At 46.7% G+C, this 26,741-nt stretch overlaps 1 protein-coding gene across 1 annotated transcript in view; it reads left to right on the top strand.

The window, feature by feature from the left end:
* The window catches only part of cfap299 (cilia and flagella associated protein 299), an 84,632-nt gene that overhangs the window by 1,425 nt on the left and 56,466 nt on the right, over positions 1-26,741 (top strand). Inside the window, exons 2-3 of the mRNA XM_012835119.2 lie at positions 2,207-2,337; positions 23,167-23,257. Of these exons, the coding sequence (XP_012690573.1) occupies positions 2,207-2,337; positions 23,167-23,257 (222 nt within the window). The remainder of the gene's footprint in view (positions 1-2,206; positions 2,338-23,166; positions 23,258-26,741) is intronic.

Genomic DNA, 26,741 nt, shown 5'->3' on the forward strand with positions numbered 1-26,741 from the left:
CTATCAGTGAACCATCAGGTAGTAGTTGACATTACCTGTCTACCGGAACACCCCACTGCGAGAGTGTGAGGCTAGTAACTCTTAGACCCCCGCGCCCCTCACCCCCCCCCCAAGGGACCCTGCTTGGATTTCCAAACAACATTCTTCTGTCTGACCACTTGCTTACTCGGGATTTGTTAATGTGGTGCTCTAGAGATGGGGTTTATAAATAATTCAGACGTTAGGGTCGAAGGAGTCATTCATAACAGCCGGGGCTTGTACTGTTTGCCTTGCAGGCCTGAATCCCTGGAGAGGGTGCGAGGAGTGGGGGCAAGGGTCTGTTTTCGACGGAGCCAGCTCTTCTCCACAGTCCCGTCGACAACAGTCTAGATGGGTCTTGTATTCTAAAATAGTGTTCAACTCCGAGCCAAAGACATTTTTCTACTGTCATGAAGCCAGCGTCTAACAATGGAGGACACTTTTTTTTTTTTTAGAAGCCTCCCATTGATTTGGTAACACTTCTTCACACCTATATGGGATATCAGATAATTTGGGTCAACTCTTGAAGTTGACATTTATCATTAGCCATTTCCTTTACAAAGCCTGACAAAATCCATACAGGAAGCCACATTCGAGCAATGCCAGGATGCTTACTTGCTCAAAAGTCGCTCCGTCTCAACTAGTGGGTTGTGTGTAGAGGACCACAAAATAACGTAGTAACCACCTGAAGGAGGTTTGCCTTATTACAAAGTAGAGCAGGTTTCAAATTGATGGCTCTGTTTAACCACACTCTTTTTGGGCCACTGTACTCTTTGTGTGCATAATGAACCACAGCACGTCCCATCTCTCCCATCCCACTCTAAGCCCTGAGCTCATTTGTCAAAAAAAAGCTCAATGGACGCTGCAAATGGATTGGGATGAGGGGAAGGGGCAATGAATACAGGGCTCGACCCAGTCTCCACTGCCTTCTCTGGCCACATGAAAGCCTCTGGTGGGCTTTGAAGGGGACCGGGGCCCCCCTCTGCTATCCAGATGCTGGAGGGGTGAGCTCCATGAGGAGAGGTCTGATTTCTGGTGTAGGGTGTGGAGGTGGGGGGATTGATCACTGGGGCCACTTCGTAGCCTTGTGTATGCTTTGGAGAGCCAGTCGTTAGCTCTTTGGCCTGCGCTCAGTTCACCGTCCCCAAGTTCTGGCCTGGTCTTTGTGTCCTCAACTTGCTCTCCTGTTATTTTTTTTTTGCTCTGTTTCATACACGTTTTTTTCCTCACCATCATTTTTTTTTTCTGTGGTTAGCCTACATATTGGATTGTTGGTGGACCCGAGGTTTCACATTTAATAAACAAGCATTCAAGCTGTGTTATTTCTTCGGTCCAGACAAAATATGTCCACCGCCTGACCAACGCGCTGAGATTGAAAACACTGGGGCCAAAGCAGGGCTCTGTACGGCGTCTGACCCGTGAACTTGAGCTAACCTGAAAACAGAGGTGAATGGAAAGCAGCACCCCTGAAAGCCTGGGTTACTGATGTTTTTCATGTGGAGAACCTCACCGCGATGCTGTTGTTTCATCACATTGTTAAGTTTACTCAGCATGGCGCTGCAAAGGACTTCTGTGGTATGTTAAATAAAGACTTTGCTAACCATGTTGGAATATACAGCAAACATTTGGAGCTGACTGGGATTGTGACCTCCTTAACGATGGTCAAAGTGATTATAATCGTTGGCCCTCCAGCACAGGTGTGAGTGATAGTTGCCTTACATTTACATCAGTTCTTTTAGCAGACACAAAGTGTCTTTCTGTTAAGATATACATTGTCATCAGTATGTGTGGTCCGTGGATGTCAGAACCAAGATGGTGTTGTAAGCCTCTTCCTCCAGTTGTGCTATAGAGGCCTCCCCATAAATAACATTTAGCCTGCTCATTGAGTAGAGACGTTTAGCCTCAGTACCACACCGTACAGTACACATTATATCAGTGTGGTAAGAATCTGAAGGATACACGTTGTTAGAGTGACAAAGACTCTGACATCTTAGCTTAATGTGGCGCTGAGGCAGCTATGTGTTTGCATAGCTGAAAGAGTTGGAGACAGCCCCCCATCCATTATGTTATATAGAAGAATATTGCTTCTGTTAATGTTTTTATGGGAATGTTTACAATGAAGAATGCATCGGTAATGATGACTTGACCTTTCACCTCTACCCTTTAACCCCTGGCTGGTCTGTAACAGGATGAGGAGTTGGCACGCCACCTGGTGGAGCTGGGATACAGAGGCAGTGGGGAGGTACTGAAGAGGGAGGAGTTTGAGACCAGGAAGGCCGCTGCCGAAGCGTCACGCCTCAACAAGAGGAGTCAGAGGCAGTAAGTGAGAGAGAGAGAGAGAGAGAGAGAGAGAGAGAGAGAGGAGTGTGTGTGAAGATGTGATTATGGGGCTGAGATGTGTGTGTATGGGGGTGGGGGGCCTGGGGCAGTGTGTGTTTTTTCTGTGTATCCTATACCAAACCAACTCCACTTTGATGAACACATCTTGTCTGCATGCTGCCGCCTATCCCAGACTCCATCTCTGCATGAGCATTTGCCCTCTGTAGATCACACACGACAAGAAACACAGCAAACAGATGCAACAATGCAACACAGACACGGCAAGGCAGGACGAAAAGCCTGTGCAGTTTTCTAACTGAGTAGCCTCCTAGGCAGTCGTCTATATCTGGACTCCGAGATGTGTGGCTTTCCGGTGTCTCCCTTGCCACTGCACATTAGTGGCAAGTAAATGATAGGGGGGCCTCATCGGGACCGGTGCCTCCACGTCACCTCTCCACGGTTACAAAAAAACTGGGTTGCCAGGTCCTCACAGCAAAGGTCCATCTCTGAGTGCGGCCAAATTCAACCCACCCGATTTGTCTTGTTAAACAGGCAAATTCTGATGATCAAAAAGCCGAAAGTTGTCTGCCAACCACCTACATAAGGACTCTGTGATCATTTCAAAAGCTTGCTACAGTGCAGCCATTCTGTAAGAAACTGTGGTATTACCAGAGCTGTCTGACACTCATTATTCTCAGCATGTGTGCATGGTCATGTGCAGGCGTTTGGCAGGTGCAGAACCAGAGGGACATATTTTTGGACAAAGGCAAGAGAAATTGACTTGAAACCGAGTTTTTATGTCAGAAACTATCCAGTCACATGCAGCCAGCAGATCCTTATTCAATATAGCTTCATCAGGGGGGGGGGGGGGATCTTAAATTGGCAACAAAATGACAGACCTGGCAACACAGTTTTGTGTTCGGACTGGCATACAATAAACTATAGACACCAGCAGGGGGAGGTGATGATTATTCTTTGAAACCTGCCTTAGGACAACCTATCATAGCTAGCTAGCTAGTTAAGAATAAGTTATGAGTGTTGTGAAAATTGTCTCTTTGCTTTTGCACCTTCTGAGTCAATCTGTCTAAAGCTGATCCCCATTTCTTTAAAAGAGTCCAGGGCCAGTCTTATGAGTAGCCTAGCCTGGCTAATTTATGGCCTGTGTAAACCAACAACTAATGAGGAGCAGGACTAGCGAACATACCAATCACAAACAGCGCCTGTTCCCATCCAGATCCCAATGCTTTACTCAACCTCAAGTTTGAGATTCCATTTGCGTAGCATCAGTTCATATCAGCGGTTCACACTCACACTCACACTATCCAGTGGCTACTGGCAGAGCAGTCCTGTCCCACGTGGGGTTGTCCCCACCCATGCTGTCAGTGTTAGCAGTACTGACTGCAGGTCCTCACCCATGTCAAAAACGGGCCAGGTTTAAATGAGTGTCAGGATGGGCACTGCTGTGCTGTGGAGGCTCCGCTTGGTAGTACTGAGTTCCTGAGGTGTACAACGCCAGCTTTAGCTCTTTTCCACTTTTGCAGACTCAGCAAGCCTGTCTCCCCCTGAAGTAGCTCTTGCCATGCTGGTTCAGGAATGCCTTAACCCCCTTGAGTACCTCTAGCTCTGCCTTTCCACCCCTCTCCTCTCCTCTCCTCTCCTCTCTTCTCCTCTTCTCTCTTCTCCTCTCTTCTCCTCTCCTCTCCTTCTCTCTCCTCTCCTCTCCTCTCTGCCCTCCTCCCCCAAACCTACAACCCCAAATGGACTGTTATTATTGCATGTGTTTTTTTCCTCCTGTCTTTCTTTCTTTCTTTAACCATGTGTGTATGTGTTTGTGTGTGTGAGTGCATGCGTGTGTGTGTGTGTGTGTGTGTGTGTGTGTGTGTGTGTGTGTTTGTGTGTGTGAGTGCATGTGTGTGCATGCATGTGTGTGTGTGTGTGTGTGTGTGTGTGTGTGTGTGTCTGTGTGTGTGTGTGTATGTGTGTGTGTGTGTGTGTGTGTGTGTGTGTGTGTGTGCATGAGTGTGTGTGTGCATGAGTGTGTGTGTGCATGAGTGTATGTGTATCTGTGCGTGTGTGAGGGGGGTTGCTTTTCAAGCTCCCTGTGCTCTTCCAGACCTTTAGTGCCTGCAGGTGTATAAATAGTGCTGGTTTGAATTAAGGCGGTGAGGCCAGGCTGTAGCGTGCATCTGATCGATGAATGGGCCCTGCACCTGTGCTAATAAAAGGCCCAGGGAGGGAGGAGATTGTGTGCGCTGAATGCTGATCTCGGCCTGTCCTATTGTTGCCCAGTGTCACTCCGGAAAAGCACCTCTCCCTCTCTCTTTCTGTCTTTCTCTTTCTCTCTCTCTGGCGGTGTGGTGGGGAAGTGTCCTGCCAACAAATCACACAATACACACACTTCACACACACACACACACACACACACACACACACACACACACACACATACATAAGGCATGCTCAAAACATACACACACTCACACACACAAACATATGTGTGCACACACACACACGGCGCAATACAGAAACATACAAACACCATGAAACACAACACACACACTGTTGCATGATAAAGCAGAGAGGTCAATGCGTGTGTGTGTGTCTGTATGTGTGTGTGTGTGTGTGTGTGTGTGTGTGTGTGTGTGTGTGTGTGTGTGTGTGTGTGTGTGTGTGTGTGTGTGTGTGTGTGTGTTGAGAAAGAGATGTAGGCTAATGAGAGTGCATTCATTATCACTTTTGTGTTTGTTTGTTGTCTACATAAGTCTTAAATAATGACTATTCATTATGAATCAAGTGTATTCGTGCTGAGCAGTTCAAGATGTCCTGGTGCACAGGGCCTCAGTACACACACCCAACACCACACAACTCTAGTGGGTTTGAGAAAAGTAGTCACCTCTCAGTGGCCCTGCATGCTGACTGACCATGTGGGCAACCAGAGTTTGACCCGCAGGGCTGATGCAACGGCTGGCAGGCCCCCGACGTGTGATTCCAGCGTCTCTGAGCAGTGTAAGCACTCGACCTGGGCCATGTTTTGCAGAGCGCAGCTTTTGCCCCTGGGCACTGTTCGCACTGTTTGGTGAATCCCACATTACAAACACAAGCTCTGATTCACGTACACTCTCGAGGCACCTGCTGAATTCATCAAATATGTGTGCTGACCGGGGCAGAAGTTCAGCCACGGGGCTCCGTTCAACCTCGGGTCAAGGACCAGGAAGGCTAATGTGATGACTGATTGAAATCGGTTTTCGAAAAGGCGTTTCTGAGTTAACTGTTACAGTGTCTACCACACTGATTCCAAGATGGATAATCTGATAAGAGATTCTTCGTAGGTCATAGTTTTTCGCGTGTCACAGATACCAAGGCCTCGAGGGAATGGGACTGAGTGTGAATTAGGCCCAACAGAGAGAGAGATTAATTGCAGTGAAGAAGCTGTGAATGTCAAGCTGTTGAGTTTGAGACTCAAGGACATGGAGACTGCAACTTGCAGTTTAACCAGTAGCGAAAGGTGCTAACAATGCTAAGGTCACGGGTTAGATGCCTGGGGAGCACACATTTGCATGCGAGTCTGCACTGTACTGTAAGTAAGGTATAAAAGTGTCTCCTAAAGGAAGGAATGTATACATGAGGGAGTCTGACTAGGCACTCTGCATAAAGAGAGAGAATAAGTCTGAACCAGCTCTAGGCTCTCGAGTAAGAGACTCAGAGAGGGGGAAACAGCCTCGGGCTCCAGGCAGATCCAGACCCACAGGACTTTGAATATAGCCCGTTAGTGAAACACTTGATCTCTGTCTCACACGTTACAACCTTACATTAAAAACATTTAACAGTTATTAGAAGGTCCGCACTAAACAGCCATGGCATGTCAAATAAATAAATAAATATTCAAGCAAGTAGATTTAAAGATAACCCACATGATGTTTGTCTGTTAAACTGCATTTGTGCTCTTTTGTCTATTGTACCTCTCTGTTCCCTCTCTCACTACCTCTCTCTCTCCCTCTCTCTCTCTCTTTCTCTCTCTCTCTCTCTCTCTATCTCAGTGCCAAGTTAGACAGTGCTGCGAGTATGCATGCTGCACTCATGTGCTAATCCTTCTCAGACAGGAGTGGGTGTGGTATGATCGCATATCATGAGTGATTATGATAGCATATCATTTGTGATCATGTATGCTGCATACAGTACATCCTTCTGCTAATCTGTCTCAGACTGGAACTACACTACCCATATTGCACCTGTCTCTGAAACAGATCTGGCCTGACCTGTTAGCAGGTCCTGGGAAGAGCACTGTAGTGATAGGGGCATGTGTGTTGAGTGGGTATGATGGTGTACAAACTAAACACACACACACAGTTTTTCCACCTGGTTTGCCACCCGGTGAATGTCCGCTGGCTTGTGAACTGACCAAACAAACACTTGTTTTAATCTGAACTGACATCGGTGGAGTAGAACAATTCTGGACAGCCTATATCCGATCCTAGTCGAACTCTGGGGTCTCAGACCGGCCCGAGTCTAAACCTCTGCCACTTCTGCTGCTGACTCTGGCTCCCACCGCTGGCCTCAAAGCCTCTGTGTCGGGAGAATAAATCACTGAAGCAGTCCCAAAATAAATCATGCCCCAATAGCCCTCCATCACGCTGCCGTATAGTCCACGCTCAGGTTGCAGAACCTTCCGGAAGACGGGCCCAGATGCTGTTTGTGTGTCGTGTCCGAAACTAAGTAGTATGGGGCCACATCTTGGAATGGATTCATCTGCTACTTCTGAATATTGTGTTTCACTGTTGAATGGATGTGTGCCAAAATCAGCCAAGTAAGCATCCGGGTTTAGGGATACAGAGCTCCAACGTCAGGTCTCCTGTTAGCGAAGTTAGCACAGCAGAATAGCTGAGATTAGCCTGAAATTAGACTCTCATTTCAATTTCCTTGCTAGAGATTTCCAGAGCATTTATCCAATCTGGAATGAATGTTCTCTTAGCTGTGTATTTTTGTGTGTGTGTGTGTGTGACTTGTATGTGGTCAGCATATTGTGATGGAGTTTAGAGCTGAGCAACTGCTTTAAATCATACAAGGCTTGATAGACATTGGGCCAGGCCCTCTTGTCGCCATGCTTTTAAAGTTAAGCAACACATTCCTAATTCCTGAGGCATCAGTGATTTGAACAGTGATGGTCAGGGACCATTTCATAAATGAGGATTGATGAGGATGAATGAGGATTAGCCTGGTATACGGTAGGTGTTCTAAGTAAAACGCTGCACTAAGAGATACCATGATACCATCTTAATCTCCTTATTTTTGTTTCTGATGATCCATTCAGCTAACATAAGAAGTGTGTTCATAGACATACACATAGTCCTGTTTCTTGTTCTCATGCACTTATGCCCTCCTGTATAGACTAACACTGATGCTCCATTCAGAAGGGTTTGAATGTTTGATTGCCGTCAGGCTTTCAAAAATGTTTGCCACTATGTTTCAGTGTAAGTTTCCTCGCATTAAGGACAGACTGTGTCATACACTCTGTCTTAATGATTTACTGTATCAAATGACGCGGCCAGATGACTGGCCTTTTGACTATCGCTCATATTGACGCTCCAAAACACTGACTGGCTCCCACATGTGATGCAGTCCTGCTCGATGTACGTACATGTAAAGTTGTTTCAGTTTTAAACAGCGACGAAAGAAAGAAAAACAACAACAACATGCAACAACAGCTAAAAGCCTAAATGCTAACAGGCGGCTGGGGGGGGGGGGCTTTGGGTGAGTTTAATGGCATTGTAGATTGGATTTCCTTTCGTCTTTAATGAAACCATCTGTTTGCTTGTTGTTGCTACTCTGGCGTTTCCTCTCTGCGAGCCATTTGTCAAGTGCGCCGTTCCCTCAGAGGTTCCGCTCCCCCGAACCTTGAGAGCGGCGTAAGGGGCTCCCGTTCTTCTACCCTCCAGCCACCTCCCCCTATGGACCGGCTCTCTTTTTGGATTATTACGAGGTCCGGAGGGGCTGGGGATGCGTTTGCGCTGCGTCTCTCACTTCCTTCACCTCAGGGCTCGGAGCACTTGCTCTGATGTTTCATCGCTGGCGGCTCGAGGGGCCCGGGAACGTGTTTTTCACATTATCAAGCTGCCGTCATAAAGCTACGAGACGGCACTGTCATCGGTGGCTTTGTAGTTGGAGCTTTGCCTGCGAGCGGTGGATGCTTGTGATGGATTCTGCAGTCACCTGTGGTCATTATGTGTGTGGTGGTGGTGGTGGTCGGGGGTCGGACTGAGGGGGTCGGGAGGGAAGTGGTGATGGCCGTGGTGGTGAGGAATGGGGCGTTTGGAGGATAAGCTGCATCTGTGAGGCAGCACTTGTAAAGCCATCTGTATCCAAACATGAAGATCAACTTGTGCTGTTTCTGCATCAGGTAATAGTAAAGCAGCACAAAGGCAGGTGGGAGAAGAGAAGCCGAATGTTTGGCAACTCTGGAGGAAGAGGCAAATCTAAAGTAAATCAGCTGGCAGGAGATGGTAAGGTTCTGTTGTTGGTGCCTCATATCGTGAAGGCCAAGAAGAATTAACTACTTGAACTACCTTATCTCAAAATCTCTAAAGCAGTGGCTTCTAAATAAGTTACAGATGCTTTCTATTACGCAAACAAAAATCATCACCAAATAAGCTTTTTTAATGATTTTTTATTTAAAGATAAAAAGAACAGAGGTCAGATTTAAAAAAAATAAAAACTAAATAAAGAGTATCATTTGCTGGTTTGCGTAATCAGCAGGCTCTGCTTTAAGTGTACTCCAGATTTGAAGCAAGGCTTTTCTTTGAGGTAGGAAAATGTCGATTTGAGTTCCATTGGCGGCGCATCGTTTGCTCTTGAGAGAGCCGTCACTGGAAGTGATGCATCGTATGTAAGTTCTAATTAAAAGCCATCGGCGTCTGATGAAGACGAAACCACAGAGGCAACATGTGCTGAGCAGAGATGCTCCCAACAGCAGAGAAGAGGGCGAGGGCGATGAGAGGCAAGCCTACAGAAGAAAAAGCTGACGGACACGGCCATCTGCTCAAAAACAACAACAGCAACAAAAGAAGAAAATGACAAATGACCCCTCAGAAAGTTCCTTTTAGAAACCTCTCCCTTCTCCTTTCTGAGGAAAGCGTAAGCAAGAGTCTACACATCGAAAACAAAATGGCTGCCACCTGACAGACGTTCCGGTGAGTGCAGCGGCTGCATTTCTGGCGGTCAAAGCTCGTGCTGAACATCAGCGGCAGCAGGAAGATTCGTATCCTGTTGGTGGAGGGCAGGGCTCTTGTGAGAGTGTAGACATGTCAAGACTTCCTGTCAGATTACAGGCTTCCATAGGTTCCAGATGGATCACATACTTGCCTGTCTTTTTTCTAATAATGCTTATTTTAATAAATGCCTTAACATGCGTATGCACACACTTTAACACACACACACACACACACACACACACACACACACACACATGTGCATGTAAGGGTCAACAATGAGAGGCCTAGGTAGAAAGCGTATGTAGCATGTGTAACTGATCCGTTTTTCTCAGTGTAATCAGAGGTGACAGAGGCTTAAAAAAAGGAGTAAAGTAAATTGTCATGCTGTGTGGAATTTCCCTTGACGTTCAACAGCCCAAAATAATATTTTCCATAAGATTATTTCCCCCCCCAAGTACCCTAAGGAAAAATATGCCAAATACAGTAAGTGTTGATTTTCAGAAATCACTGTATTTTTGAGAGTTACCATCTGCCAGGTATTGAAAGCTCAAAAAAGGACATAATCCAGCCTACAATACAGGAAAGTGTTTAAAAGTCCCTTTGTAACATCTGTTGCTCTTTGAGATAGTTAGCCTAAATCTGTATTGTTCTGCAAGGGCAATTTAGCCAATTCTTGAGTATTTGTTTGCAAAGTGTTGGTCAAAGCCAAGAACTAAAAGACAAATGTTAATCTAGTCCCTGCAAAGAACTTTTTAATGGCGTTCCATCAATAATGGCTGGAGTTATTTGCTGTAACAAATTTTGGCATGTAGGACAAGTCATTGGCCAGTCATTAATGATGATGAGGGCCTGGTACGGATCAGATTCGTTTGGCACATTTGATTGGACAGCGGGAGCCCAAGCAATACCCAGACTGGATTTCTTTTATATTGCATTCTGTGCAGTAAACACGGTTGCTCCTGTCACCTGTGCAAACAGACAGTAAAACTGAGTTGACTGAGTCATGTCTGAACAGACCAGGTCACCCCAAAGTTAAGTGCACACCTGTGGGAACCGCTTCTGTCAAAAAAGGTGTTTATTGTGAGGGCCAACCAAATCCCAGAGGTCATTTTTTTGTTGGAGAAGTAGGGGAGGGGGGGTGTATAAGGGGACATAATTGATCTCACACAGCTTTGATGTTAGCGCTGCTTCTCTGGTCTAACCATGAGCACTATCCTTTTGCTGATGAATTGACAGTTTCTCTTTTAATGGTTTCATAAGTGATGGTCCAGGCTAGTTGCCACCGCAGCACTCAGCAGCCCGTCGTCTGCTGTGGGAATTTGTTTAGTGTCAAGAGATGATGGAGTGAACAGTGCAAGGTATCAGGAGTTTTACTGGAGTCTTCTTGGCCTCACCGTGCCCGTGGTCAGCTGTCCAAAGCAAGCAGTTCCCTCCGATTCCTGTTATTCTTACGCTTTCGTGAGAGAAAGAGAGAGTGAGTGAGAGAGGAATGGAAGGGGGGAAAAAAGAATGAGTGAGGGAGTGTGACTGCTGACTGCCTGACAGGCTTGCTAAAGGACAAAGGCTTCTCCAAGAGACACAACATGATACATATTTGACTGGCTGCTGATTGCGTGCTAACCTTCACTTTACCCTTGTCAGCGAAGTATTGAAAAGACAAAGTAGACCTTTTTTATTTGCAGTGAAATGATCACCCAAAATGGCTCTTATTGTGATCCTGAATGATTGTGCCCCCCACGATCACCAAGTGGAGACCCTTCTCTCTTAAAACACTCAAGGCTGAATATTCATTTTCTACCAACAAATGGAGGCCAAAAAGACTTTGTGAAGGTGGTTCTTCAAATCAACTGCAATGGACTGTGTAGCATAGCACATGAGTGATGCAAGTCTCCTGCTAAATACATTGTTTGAGTCCCCCCCTGGAGAGAAGAGAGGATCAGGACGATCCTGTCTTTGTGCTTTAGCAACGGCAGGCATCCCTCACACTGTTTATAGATCTTCTAAACTCAACTCATGGAGGCTGACAGATGTTAACCTCCCCCCCACAGAGAGACTTTGTACTCCATTCCAGGACAACGGCCTCATCTCATCTGCTTGCAGCTCATCGGCCCTGGTGTCACCTTTCCCCTGATAAACCCACGGTTTTCATGCTAGTGTTTGCTTTAGCGCTCTGACACATTACCTTTACCTGTGGACACTTCACTCGAGGACCGCAGTGATTGATGCATCCCTCCGTTAGAGGTCATTTAGTCAAAGAAAACAGCTGAGCCAAAAAAATGTGGTTCCTCAGCACAGCTTCATCCAATGTTAGGCAAACATACTTGCTAAAAGTGATGCTAACCCCCATCCAGAAAAGTGCAGGTCATTAGTACTCAGCTTGTGTAATTTCTTCTGCGAGTGATTACTCAGGGCCCTGCGGAAATATGACAACTCGCAAGATAAACACACAACAGGATCGTATTAGTGATCGATGATTGGGGAACAGCTGGGAGCCACTATGAGGGATGGCGTTCGGATCATTAGCCTTCATAATTGCTGCGTAAATGGCTAAAGTCTTGTTAATCCGCCCAAATGAGGCTCGATAAGAGCACGGCCGTGGCGGAGGTGAGGGTGGAGGAACCGACACTCGAGGTCTGGGGATGTTGTTTGTGGAGGTATCGCTGGTCCTCCGAGCGTGACCGTGTGTGTTGCTGTAGCTACTGGAAGGGGTAACCCCCTCACTCACTCACAAGCCTCCCCTTGCACCTGTGTTTACTTTGGGAGCCTCAGCCCTCATGACCCAGCAGCAGTCTCTCACAGGCTGTGGAGAAAGGAGGGTGGGGGGGGGTATAGAGCGAGGGAGAGAGCGAGAGAGAGAGAGAGAGAGAGAGCGAGAGAGTGAGAGAGAGAGAGAACTCCCAGCCCGACAAATATGTGCTGGCCCTGCAGTTTTAGCCTGGCTAAAAGTTGCTCTAAGACTTCCATTGTGGGCTCAAGCGAGAGAGCAGTATAATTTACATTCCACCATCGACATTCGGGTATATTTGAACACACTAAGAAAAGAAAGAACAACGAAGACAGGAGGGGAGGAGGGAGAAGGAGAGGAGGAGGGAGAGGGGGAAGGGAGAAGGAGAGGGGGAGGGCAAGAAAAAGAGGAGCTCCTGTTCTCTATTATGTTAATTTAAGTGCGGTGAGCGGGAGATGGAAGCCTCGGTGTCCTGGCTTCCCTGGCAGAGACAGGACTGCTCTCTCTATGGGCCGAAGCTGGGAGTCAATGGGCCATTATACTGGAGGGAGGTGAGCCCTGTCTGCTCTGTTTGCATGAGGAGCTAGAAGAGGGCAAAGGAACCTTTTGTTTCCTCCTTTCTTCTCCTTTTCTGTCTCTCACTCTCTTCCTTTCTTGTTCTCTCTCTCCACATCTGCTTCTTTCTCTGTCTGTCCCGGTATATATATTCCCCAGTTGGAGAAACAGGGCAGCAGTTCTCTAGACTCTAGGCACTTTTCTACTGCAGGAACTCGGGGCACTTCCCAGGTGACGCAAACGTTTGTAGGAACAGCCCCATAATCAACCCTTTCCGCCTTTCTGTTTCCATTGTGGTGCAGGAACTACTGGATTAGACGGTAGCCTTTGCTCTTTGATCTTGACGATTCCCTTCGATTCTCAGCACTACAAAATAGCAATATATTTTTCCAGTGGCAGCACCAACATGAGACTGCTAAACCGGAGAATTTCTAGATTAACGTTAGTACCCTGGTACCCCAGAGTACCCCAAGGTCGAGTCAACAGGTGGATTTTACTATAAAGCTGCTATGCCGATTAAATGGTTTCATGGCAGCTGTAATTACTTGATAAATGAAGATACTAGGGCCATTGTTGATTGATTAAAGCCTATATATAAGCTGATGTTTTGTTTACATATTCAGTCAGTGACAATAACCTCAACATGCTAACTCTGTAAAATTGCTGTATTCAACGTGGTCTGAAAAAAAAAGTATTTTAAAAATGGCGCTTGTTGTCTTTCACTTACCTTTAACCAATAAGTTTAAAACATTATTGCAAGTGCCATCCAGCAGTTTAAGGGCCGTTCAGAAGTTCCTATCCTGGAGTATTGGCTCGAAATTGGCCCTGAAAAAGATCCTACGGGGGCGGTTCCTGCAGTGGAAAAGTGCCTAAAGGTGCCGGCCCCCCTAAAATGAGTTTGAGACCACAAGGTCCTCCAGTGGAAAAGCGCCCTCTGTCTCTCTTTCGCTCACTCTTTTCTTTTCTATCTCTCTCTCTCCCTGTCTCTGTCTCACTCACACACAATGTATTTCTCTCTCTTCCTCCCTGTGTGATTTCAGCTGTCACCTCCAGTGTTCTGCACCTAAAGGACTTTTCTCTCCATCAAGGACACTGTAGCCTGCAATGTGAGAAGGCATAACCTGGTTTGTATTCTTCAGTGGCTGTGATGAGGTTCCGGACATCGTCATCACCAAGGGATCCTTAAGTATGCATCTCATAGCATAGGAACAGTAAAAGTCCAGAAAGGACAAGAAGGGGAAAAGTGGTGGGGGGGGGGGGGGGTGTGTGACATGTCATGTGCCTTTGAGAGTGAAAGGTTGACCAAATGACCTCACCTTTGTAGCCCCAGAGATGTGATGTCACAGGAAAGGACTGTGGCCTCAACATTTTCCATGTCCTTCTCTCCCTTTTTCCCCCTGAGGAAACAGTAGCCACGTTAGACCACAGCCAGAGCGATGGTGCCAGTGAGATCATTTGGGGTCTGACATGATATCATGGCTTGAATCACAGGCTGGCTCCAATTCTGCTAAGATCCTGTGCCTGGTGGTGAGGAGTAACCTCTCACAACAACTGGTACAAGTTTGTGTCATCTATTTAGAGAAAGTGCTTTAAAGTTACGCTGAAAAATCATGGCCATATGTGCCATCATTTCAGCTTTAAGCAACAAAACGAGGCCATGATTATGGTGCTTTGCTGGATATAGTTTGATCTTCCCCAACAGTTTTGGAATCCTTTTTGACAGTGGTGACAATTTCTATCTGTTCAGGCCTTATGGATTCCCAATGACGTCCTGGACTGGACAGGGCTAAATTGTGTCTAAGAATGATAATCGCCATTCAGGGTTACGCTTAGGCCTGAACGAGGCTTAATCAATTTCCAGGAAACACAGATGTGGAGCTTATTTCTCGCTAATTTAATTTGATCGGCTGCCATTTCCTCCATCCACCTCAGTAATTAGGCACTGCTATTTTCCTGAGATTAGGTTCTCGAATGGTTTTGCTTGATGTCATTATACACGTTTATGTTGGCGTGTAAAAATAATACAATACTCACTGTAATCAAAGCTAGCATTGGCTTTGGCAGCTGTAACCAACAATTAGAATGTAGCTTATGTACGTTCAGAAAACTCCATACCACACACCTAGCACGCCTTTCCTTCAGGGGAAGTCGCTAATATGGTGAGGTGCTTTATAAAGAAACGCTGGAAGTAGAAACTGTGGAAAAGATGCTGCATTGGCTGTTAGAACTCTGGCACTTTCCTTATTTCTGTTAAATATGTAAAAAATAAAAGAGGATGGGGGATTTGGGGTGGGGTGGGGGGGTGCACTGCAGACAGCTCAAGGCCGTGTGCGAAAACAAATGTTCCATGCATACCGGCTTCAGGAGCCCACGAACATCTGGCGAGTCCCAGCCCCTGAGCCAGAGGAGGGTTGACATTGCTGTTATATTTCCTGACAGGGGTCGCATTCCGGATACCCATGTGAACTGGTGTTATGAGAGAGAGAGTATCGTGCGCGTTCTTGCCGAATGGAATGATCGCAACGCAGCCCGTCCGCCAGCTTCTCTCCGGGAAGCGAGAAGCAATGGGAAGCCGTGACTGGATGTCTTGTTGATGTCGTGAAGTCGTGTCTTTTTGTCGGGCGTCCAGTGGCGAGTGTTTTCGGATGTGCTCCCGATAGTACGCTAGCCAGTATTTAGCGTGACTGTTTCGTCTTTAGGAGCTCCTCCTGTCATTGACTCAGCCATGGGCAGATGATTGTAGATCAGACGACATCTGATACCCATTTTGAAAGGAAGAAGAAAAAAAGGAAAGAAAAAAGAAAACATGTCTTTTATTATCCTTCAGAGTGATTAAGGACTTCTGTGGTCTCTCGGCTACTCCAAATGATGCCTCTCTATTGTGGTCATAAATTTGCTGTACGTTGACCAACACATGTGCTCCCCAACACACTTATGAATGAGTATAAACATATGTACATACTACGTGCAGACACACACACACACACACACACAACTTGTGCTTCCTTTTCAATATATAAAGTTGTATATTTCTACAACTTTGCTTGGGATCGTGAGCTTCACCATATTTGAAATTGTGATGCACCCCTGGCTCACGTTTTTCTCCCTTCAAATACATTTTTTTGTTAGATTACCTTCTAATCTAATCAGATACATTAGGGACATGATGCTTTTCTGGTCTGTTAAATCATACCATCAAGATGACTCAACTCCGTGCACTCCTGCTGTTAATCTGCATTGATTGACTACAATTTCAACAAGTCATTTTTAGCATGATGTAATTGAATCATGCTCAGTTACAGATAGCCTGGGTCAACATGCTGAGCTGGTGTTCAGCTTTCACGTTTGAGAAAGCCAAACCGATAGTAAACACATACCTTTGCATCTAATAAAATCAGCAAATAATAAACAGCCTCAAAATGGGCTTGCCTTGCATTTGAAATGAACCTCAGCCGTGTGGTCAGTAAAACTCTCAACTCGACACCAAGCAAATACAGGTCTGTTTGCCCTTGACAAGCACCCTTACACACACACACACACGCACACACACACACACACACACACACACACACACACACACACACACAGACACAGATCCTATGTACCATACTCAATGGCGGGAAGCTCAGCCTCTGCATCATGTGGTTTAATGGTCCCTTACTTCACAGGCATGTCTTGTGTCACAAACGCCTGCAAATGGCGGCTAAATGGCTGGGCCTTTTGTGTCTGTCATGACCAGTTGAGGTTCCTCTCTGTGGGGGTATAAGATCACTCACAGGGCTAAAAAGTACAGACGCTCAGCACTGCTTATTTCATGTGGGGTCACTGTGCTTATCTTTTAATTTTTTATCTTCGCCCGGAGTGGACGTATTTGGAAGTAGCGTGCCAAAACATTGTAATCCAACCATCTGTCTTTTTCAACACTTTGACCACACATGGCACAAATAATATAAGTGGAGAATAACAAGCTGCAGAGATATTCTAGTTACGTGGAACAGGGCAATCAATTTTGTCCAACATGAAATGCAATTTCTCAGAAGCTCCTTTCTCTCTCGCTCACTCTCTCTGACTCTCTTTCTCTCCTCCTCGTGCCTTCGTGGCATCTGGCAATTGTGCAAATGTGTGCTTTCCAATTTGCTGAACATATAAAAAAAAAAAGTCATTAAAGTCCATCTGTTAGACACTGGCGTTGCAATCTAAACATTACGCAGATGTAAGATTGTATCTTTCCCCCCTCGTAACTGCGATACCAGCCCAGCCCGCAGTGCCTGCGTGGCGTCTCCCGGAGCTGCTCTGCGTCTCCCGGAGCTGCTCGGCATCTCCTGGAGCTGCTCTGCGGCGCACGCAGGAAATTAGACTTACGGTGGCCCATCTGCGGCTTTTAAACAGCAACACGTCTGGCGGGCAGCCTGCCTTTAAGGCCCTCTTAAATGCCCACAGCTCAGGGGCTCAGTGTGTGAAGCGCAAGCCTCTTACTATAATATTACAGCGTGGAGGAAAATGCCCTCATCATGTCTAGCCTAGCCTTCACCAGCAAGCTAATAAAGTACCTGTGCAAGTCACTATTAACATTTCGTTTTACATTTGACTTAATGAACCTGTGCAAGACTTTTTATTTGTCCTATTTATTGCACTCCACATCATGTGTAGCTGTCATTTACAGTCATCTTCACATTGTGAATGGCCACCATTCAGATTTAGAAGTACATACTGCCAACAGCATACTTTATTACTTCATCAGTTCTATTGTGTTGTAAACAACTGAGCCTTTATGTCTAAACATTTTGTAAACTGGGCTTTGATAACATTAACATTCATAAGTAGCAATTCATATTGTGTGCTTATTTATTGGCACTTCCATTCCAATGGAATGGATATCTATCCAGATATCTATGCAGATGGCATATTTTGTTTGTATGGCTTGATTTGCCATATAATTAATTTCTTTTGAGCAACACAAGAGTGATGTGACAAAAATAAACCCAGGATATCACTACGTTGGCTCACACTGTGTTTGGTCTCCATGAGTAGCTGATATGGACAGGCGACCTCATTTGAGTTATTGGATACTCTGACATTAACAAGCTTTATTATATGGCAACGACAGTACGAGCATTCTGATTGGCTAATGGGTAGTCATGCCAGCCGCGTATTGACCTCCTCGCCGGTCTGATACGTATTATTTTTGCCCTCCTCTGACGTCATCTTAAAAATTAGCGATATTGATAGACATCAAGAAAAAAAAAAGCCAAAGGAAATTCAGAAGCAGCGAAAATGTGCCAAAGGAAAAAAAAAAAAAAAAGACATCAAAAGCCATGAGGAAATTCAGAAGCAGCGAAAATGTGTTATTGAAAGTGATGATGAAGACTAGACTAGTTTGAATCACTTGTGTTGTTACTTTACTGTAAATAGGGGTTATGCGCAACATTCTTCCTCTAGACTCTTTTTCTTAAAAAGCCATTTTAGCTGAACCGTTTTCTATTTATCATTGTAACTTGAAGTTAGCAAGTAGTTGGTTGCTAGGCAACGCCTGAAACAAACTGCGTCGTGAGCAGACTTGAGAGCTGAACTAAACGACATGTTTTCTATTTACAATTACCATTTCTTTTCATTTACAAAATGAAAGGAGCTAAAAATGCCATATAATAAACAACTTACTAACCTTGACCGTTCGGTCATGCAGGGAAATATCAGACTGAGGCTTTGCCGTATCAACCTCGCTATCGCTCGGTCGATACGTTACAGCCTCAGTCTGATATTTCCCAGCATGACCTCACCCTCGATTAGTAAGTAGTTAGAATCACCACCCTTCACTTCCAGTATCTATAGTGGTACATTTTCATCCAGTACAATTATCTTAAGTCTCTCCAACACCTCTCCAAACTCTCTGTTCAGCTTTGGTGTTGTGTTTCAGCACAGCCTGCCCCTGTATGGCCACTCTGGCTGGAGTTTCCCAGGAGCAGCGCTGCACCTAAAGCCTCGGATGTGCCGAGGACATTAGTCTGCCGTGAACAATGAACTTCTCTGGCCCGGCAGACGGCCCGAGGCTCCCTCTGCGCACCCCTGCACCCCGCCCTCATTACGCCACCTCACATCTGTGCTCCGACCCGCAGGCGCTGACCACCTAGGTTGAGCGCTCCTGGACCCTCAAACGGAGAGAACATACCAGAGAAGAGGAGGAGGGGAGGACAGGCATGGGGGCAGGCACTGATGTAACCTCAATGCAATCCATCCTCGACTGCACCAGCTCTGTCACAGTTGGCTCATCCATGACGACATGTTAACATATTTTCAGTTAATAATATTGCCCGCTGTCCTCGGAGGAATGGACACCTGAACCCCACCCACGTGTCTCTGCAGCCGCCCCCCTTCGGTGCACTCCAGGGAAGGCTTTCTTTAAATAGACGCGGGTGACGCTATCGCGAAAGCATGGCAAGCTACCGAGATAATCGTTTTCGAAAACTCGACACTTGGCTGTGTTGACACAAGACTTAGTTTCGAAGTATGTCAGAGCAAAGCGCCGGCTCTCTGTCCGGCTAATCTTTGCACGCAAAGTGATTTTCCCCTCTGGCCAGCCCCAGTGATGGTAATTGTCAGGAGAGAGCCTGCCTCATTTCCTCACCTCGACATTGATTCGAAGCAGTGCATCCCTAAATCACGCAACTTGGATGTAATGTCAGCCAAAGCCATCATGCCACGCTCCCAGTCACTGAAAACCCAAGAACCCAGTGGGATGTATAAAGTGATGCATTCTCAACATTTTATAATTAATACGACTACGGTCATAAAACACGGTCATGCCTTATTACACCGTCAGGTATCTCTTCGTTAAGCTCTGCTCTCACTGACTGTTCTTGTCTCACATCCTGAAAGCTGTGGCACATGCTTGACTGCTCTGAGATGTGGCACACACACCCCGTCAGGTTTTCGCGGGAGAGGGCCCAAGAGCACGACACGATAGGTAGGACTAGCAGAACAAAATCAGCTTTACTTACAAAATGAAAACAGGAACAAAATCAAGACAGAGCACAGACCAAAACAGAATTCAGAACAGGGGGGGGCAGGGACAAAAAAACGAAACAAAAACGAGCACGCAATAAGGGTCTCTAGGGAATCACAAAACGAATATGATCAGCACACAGTGAGGGACGAACTGACAGAGAACCCAGTACACAGACCAATTACACACGACGAGAAACACAATGGGAAACAGGTGAGCACACATTAAATCGAGGGAAACTAACAATGACAGGAAGTGGCATGTGACAGGTGAGGGGCGGAGACAAGAACACATGGAACAGAAGCACATGTCACAATGTAAACAGAAACACATGGCAGAACTGAAAACACAGAGCACATGGAGAACAAAGTACAAGACAGTAACGACAAAATGGCCAGCGGGGGGGTTAAAATAGAGTCCTGACTGAAACCTTGACAAACGCCTGCAGAACCTCATATCCAGTGAGCGTGCTGCAGGAGGTTTGCAGAACCAGGAGAACTCTGGTTTTGGCAGTCCTCAGCATGTGTGGCACTCCTCAGAACAAGCTGAAGCGGGCCAAGGAGTCGTCATGGATAAAATGCATGTGTATGTTCTGTTTACTCAGGGAGACACCCTCCAACACACAAACACACACACACACATTAGAACCCTGGAACACATACATACATACACACTCACACAATCAAATCATTGTCCAGAGTAAGTGCATCATGCTCTGTTAAGTCTTTTCTGAAAGAGTGGATGAGCTTTCCCACAAAACGCCTGTAGAAGCGAGGATGGTCCACAGGATACACAGGCCTGCTTTGGCTAATGAGAAGGCATTTTGGGCAATTATGATGGACAGCGGTTCAACCCCTTCACATGGCAGGATTTGACTAACCACTGTGCAGACATCTATCCCAGAGTAGCAGTGATGAGATGAGCTGCGTGAGGAACGAATTGAAGTGAGGAGCAAGGTGTTTGGTGTCCCATGGAGAGAAGGAATAAAACCCTGAGCGAGACAGATGCAGCCCCCTGGGGAGCCCGCTGCTCCTCATTCCCTGCCCCTGCCTCTCCACGAGCTAAGGAAAGGGCCAGGAGTAGTTCAGCTGCAGGATTAGGATATATGTCTAAGGCCGCTCCTGTTGCCTATGAGGTACAAAGGGGCTCTGCTACCACCGCACAGCAATGTTCTTCGTCTCCTTATCATCCACTGTTGAGGCTGTTCAGTGGCGCAAATTATGGTCAAAGGTCCAATTCCCATGCATTGAACATGCTGATAGAGAGCATGCACCTGTACTTACCTGTAATACATATATTTGGGTGGAAGCATCTGCTAAGTGAATAAATAGAAGTGTTTGAAAACTGTTCCCTTGAATCACTTTACATAAAGAGTCAGTGCTGTGCTAAAGATGCTATAACAATACAGTATATAACAATATAGTAGCTATGTATATATACTTTGTGCATCTGTCTGGTACTGTTCTTCTGGACTGAAGGAAATGTGTCACTGTTAAAAAAGGTCTGACACAGCAGTTGTGGTTCTTTAACGTGCGGGTCTCTCATTTCCCCTCACAGTTTCCAGGGACACTGCATTAAGTGAAACAAAAACATTAGCATTTCTCCCTTATAGTGTTTCTAATTTATGGAGGCACGGTATGTGTCCGCTGATATTTTATGCGTGTGTGTGTGAGTGGGTGGTAAGCGATGAGTAGACGTTACTCATTGTATTTGTGCCTCAGTGGTCATCAGAGCCTGAGGTGCTTGGCTTAAGATTACCTTGAATATCCGTGAGCTATGTGCTTTCGACTCGGCTGCCATTATATCACGCTGGGGTGACGTGGAGATTTTTGGAAACCCACCACACCCAGCCATTAACTCCTTTTTTTACCTCAGGTCTTATTAAAAATATCTTTTCCCCCGAGTTATGTCATCTGAAGAAGAGAAGCATTAAGTAAACTCCCTTCTCTTTCCTCACTGTGCTGCACTGCTTGCCCGAGGTCAGGGTTGTGGGTAACCCCTCTTTAAACTGGAGCAGAGAAGTTCTCAATTACCTGTTTACTGGCAAGGGGGGGGCTCGCTTCGGTAAACACATTGCAGACCTCGTGAACGCTGAGCAGAGTGAACGTTGGAGGCCTGACAAGGGCCGCTGCCGCCACCGCTAGTGCTTCTCCGCTAACAGGGTTTCGGGGGGAGATGAGTGCCAATGTTTTGTCAGGTGCAGAGGCTTCGGATAGCGCCAGAACTATGTTTCCATGGAAACGTGCCAGCCCAAGCACAAAGAAAAAAAAGTTAGTCATGATGTGAAAATAAAATCAGTGAACTCTGATGGGACAGAGGTCCGATAGGGTGTGCATCTCCCAACGCAACCAATTAATGAGGGAGAGAAATGTTTCTGTCATGCCTGGTTTATTTTGCCTCATTTATGGGTATGTTCATCGGGGAAAGGTTTCATAAACTATAAACTATTGAAAACATGGTCATAAAAATACTTTTTAGTTAAAGCATCGTATTTTAGCTTTGTTTAAGATCCAGTTACACAGGGCTTTTTGCTGGTAAGACCATAGTGCACAACTAGACAGACCTCCATTACTGTACTCTCACACGTGCTCAATACTAAACCTTAAAGTTTGCTCTGTTTTTCTACAGATCGTTTCAGATGGTTTTTACTCTGCTGTCTGTGTGTGTCAGTCTGTACATGACGTTATTTTGTGAGGCTGTTCCTAAAGATCCGAGTCAACTGAAGGCCTTCCTCCTCAGGGTTAGACTTTCATGTCAAAACAGGATGACGATGCAGTTTGTGTTCCGAAACACTGTGGGATATTATATTTGAAACATTTGTGTTGGAAAGCAGATCGAAACTTACATTGCAAAAAAAAAAAAAAGAATCTGAAGCTCTGAAGAAATACACACTGGATGAACAGCGTTTTGAAGGAGACATGGTTTCATAGTGTCTGCGCCGTGGCCTTAGTGTGGAGTGGAATGCTGTCTCCAGTGTTCAGTTCTATCTCAATGGCATTGCTCCAGCTGAGCGCTACAGTGTGACCTGACGGTGCGTGTGGAGACAGGACCAAAAGGAATGGGGAAGTATCGAGTGGCGCGGACGCGAGACTGCTGAGTCGCGCCAATGGCACCGCTAACCGATTCACATGCGAAAACACTGCACATCTATGTGAGCTTATGTTTAAAAAAAAAAAAATGAAAAACCTTCCATAAAGAACCTTTAACACTTTCAAAGCTCAACCCCCCCCCCCCACACACACACACACACACACCGCCCACTCGCCACCCTCATGCCCTCCATCTCTATTTCCTTGAGCAAAAAAAGGACACATTTCAAACCATTTGAATGTTGTCTTTTCCAGGACGTTGGCGAGCACAGGAAAGGAGCTCAAAGATAACTTCCTGAAGGCGCTGGCAAAGCGCGAGGAGGCCAACCGCAGCGCCAGGATGACTGTGAGTACATTATTGCCCCCACACAGCCTCCCTCCCTCCCCTTCCCAATCGCTACGTAATGGGATTCCCCCAGAATATTCCTGTGATTCCATTAGGGGACCCGTGAACAAAATCCGCTCTGTGTCAAGTCAAGCGGGACGGCCCCCCCAACCTACCTACCTACCCCCTGCACCCCTCACCCCAGTGCCTGGCAGAACTAGCTGCGCCCTCCAAGCGCCTTCCACTTCAGCTGAATGCAAAACAAGGGAGGGAAAGCCCACCCGGGGTGTGTGTGTGTGTGTGTGTGTGTGTATCCGTAGGTGTGTATGTGCATGCATTTTAGTCTCTTTGTGTGTGTGTGTGTGTGTGTGTGGGTTGTGAGTCTGTTTGTACGTGTGTGTGTTGTGAGTTTATTTGTGTGGGAGTGTGTGTGTGTGTGTGTGTGTCTATATGTATGTATTTGAAACCCTCACCACACCAGAAAAAAGGCCCGGCCTAAAGTGTTTACATCTGCCGCATAGAATGTCAAAGCAGGTAAACATCCATTTACTGGACAAAAACACTGGAAGTTTGACTTCATGCCTACCTCCTCCTTTTAATTAAAAAGAAAGGAACACATGCTGTTTGTCAAGACGCACTACACCCCACACAGTTTGTGTTGAGCATATGCAGAGCTGTTTACTCGACCCGGTGTTTACCAAAATCTCCAACAGGCACTCCTAAAAAAGGCAACTTTGTTTGAGCGCCACAGGCCAGGGTGCCAGGGATATACCACAGTTTGCCCAGCTGTGGGCACCTGGCTGTGGGCAGCTGTGCGCACTGCTTTGAGGGAGACCTGTGAGAGGAGAGGAGAGGAGGAGAGGAGAGGAGAGGAGAGGAGAGGAGAGGAGAAGAGAGGAGAGGAGAGGGGAGATGGATGGACCTTCTCTCTAAAGGAAGGCCTTGTTCCTTCTGGTGTGTAGAGCATTAACCACACCTGTGTTGAGAGTTCCGACATCAGCTAACCCATCATGGATCAGAGAAATGGGATGCGGGATGAAGGTCCCACACGAAAAAACCTATGCAGATTTGTAAAGGTGTGTAGCAAGTCCAAGAAAACACCTAGGGGAAGTTACTGAAGCATGGCACACAAAAGGTCTGAGTTAAAAATGTAGCACACACACATACCAGAGAAATATTTACACCTATAGTAGATGAATGTTTTCCATTGGGTTATGTATCTATGATTCAGCCATGAGAGACAGCACGTGCAGTATGGGCTCTAGCTACAGGTGGTGCGATGGTTCGACTTGAACTGGTCCAGCTTTTTTGGGCTTCACTTGTCAAGGTGACCTCAGAGTAACCTGGTAACCTTTCAGGCATTCTGCCTGATGACAGCACTGATGTTTTAATGGGGCATAACTTCCAGGGATAATAAAGAGGCTATTGGCAACAACCATAAATTAGCAACCAGAAGGTTTTATGTGCTCATCGATGCCCGTTGGCATTTGCTGCCTAAAAATGCCCCTCTCTGTGCCCTTGTAGGCTAGACTGTGGGTTGCCCCCACTTAGGGGGGATAGTTGGGGGGGGGGGGGAGTAGCAGTTTGACTTGTCCTGAGTGGAGAGAGATAAAGGGGGGGTGGGGGGCATAAGACCGAGGTGGGGGTGACCAGGCTTGACCTGCTGGAGGGGGATGCCAGGATCACACAGCAAGAACTCCGTCCAGAACCCTCCACACCCCATCCCAGGTCCCCCCCGACCCGACCCGACCCACCCTGTCTCTCGCCTCACATGTTTGCTGAGTAAACAGTGCAACACCACCCCCCGCCTCCCCCCCCTCACACACACACACACACTGGCCCTCTCCCTAAAGAGGGGGAAAATATCTTGCCGACCAGGCAGAGAAGAGATCGGTCAAAGCTTGCTCCCCGTGCCAATGGTCAAAGGAAGCACTGTGGCTGTCCAGCGTGAATCAAGCAGTTTATAATATCAATCTTCCTGTGTTAGACAGAGAGAGAGAGAGAGAGTGAGAGAGAGAGGGAGAGAGAGAGAGAGAGAGAGAGGTGGAGAAGGAGAGGGACAAGATAGCTTTATGTCACCTCCAACACACACACACACACACACACATACACACACATTCACACACACACACACACAAACACACACACACACACACACACACACACACACCCACACACACACACACACACACATAAACACACCCCTGCCCAAAATTAACGTTTTTCCCCCAGTGAAGTTTTTCGCACTGATAAAAAATCGCACTGAAAAAATGTTTATTTTCCTCTCCGCCCTCCCTCTCTGTTTAAACCCTAAGCCACATTTGAGCACTTAATACCTCTTCTCTTACAAACTGTTTGGCTGCAGGTAATCTTAATCCATGTTGACGAGCCCTGACCCCACTGGTATGTTTACGTTACACAAATGTATTCCAGCCAGCGTATATACCCACACCACAGCACAGCACTCATTGGCCTCGCTGAGCGCCCTGCATCTTGCCACATGAAGACGCTAAGGCTACATGCTTGTTACGCATTACTGCTTGTCTTTCTGGACGTAGACAAACAATATAATATTTACAGGAGATGCCATGCGTGTTTATTTGAGGAAATTTACGGATGGTTTGCTCTGGGTTTTTTCTGCTGAAAGACAAAGACAAAGGCTCTTGTAGTAAATGGATAACAGACATGGGTGTGGGGTGGGGTGGGGTCGGCTGGGGGTGGGTGGGTGCAGCACTCATGAGTTTTGCAGCCATGTTGAGCTGGCGCTGGTGGAGAGACTGCAGCGCTGCACTGCTGCCAGGGGCTTTGGAGCCGGCGCTGAATCTGCAGCGTTTACGCGATCTGGACGCCAATGAGCTGCGTCGAGTGAGCGTAAACGCCACGTACCTGGAGCGCACAGCTGCCTCTACTTCCAGTGAGTGCGGCCAGCGCTACACGCTTCAGCGAGCGCTGCAAAAAGACCATGCTAGCACTTGGCCAGCGACACTCTCCATTTCTGTTTTTCTTCCTTACTGTACAGCACTATTTAATGTACTACTGACCTGCAAATGAGTAGCTCACAGCTGGGTGAGAGCTGAGTTATTTCATAACACATGTGAAACTAACACAACAGTACGCAGTCAAGAGACCTTGCTGATTTGCAAATACTCAAGTCTTTTGGCAAGTGCTAGTAAGTCCGTTTCTGGTAATAGCTTTTTCTCCCCCCTCCGAAAGATCCCTCACTGACATGGGAACCAGGCTCAACAACAAAGGCACTGATAAGCCCATCTTAACCAGTATGTAACATCTGAGAGCCGTAGCTGGGTGGCTTCGCTCGGCTTTCGCTGCACAGATTCCTGTCATAGCTGCCTGTTGCAGCGACAAAAGCAAACAGTGTGGGGATTTTCTCTCTCCTCTTACCTCTGAGGCCCACGGTGAATGGCCCCGTGTGGGAGTCTCGTTACAGGCGTTAAACTTTGATAAGGCCGGATAACCAGACCACCCAGTTCTGCAGAGGTGGGCCGCA

Source organism: Clupea harengus, chromosome 7 (genome assembly GCF_900700415.2).
Source record: "Clupea harengus chromosome 7, Ch_v2.0.2, whole genome shotgun sequence".
NCBI classification, from domain to species: Eukaryota; Metazoa; Chordata; class Actinopteri; order Clupeiformes; family Clupeidae; genus Clupea; species Clupea harengus.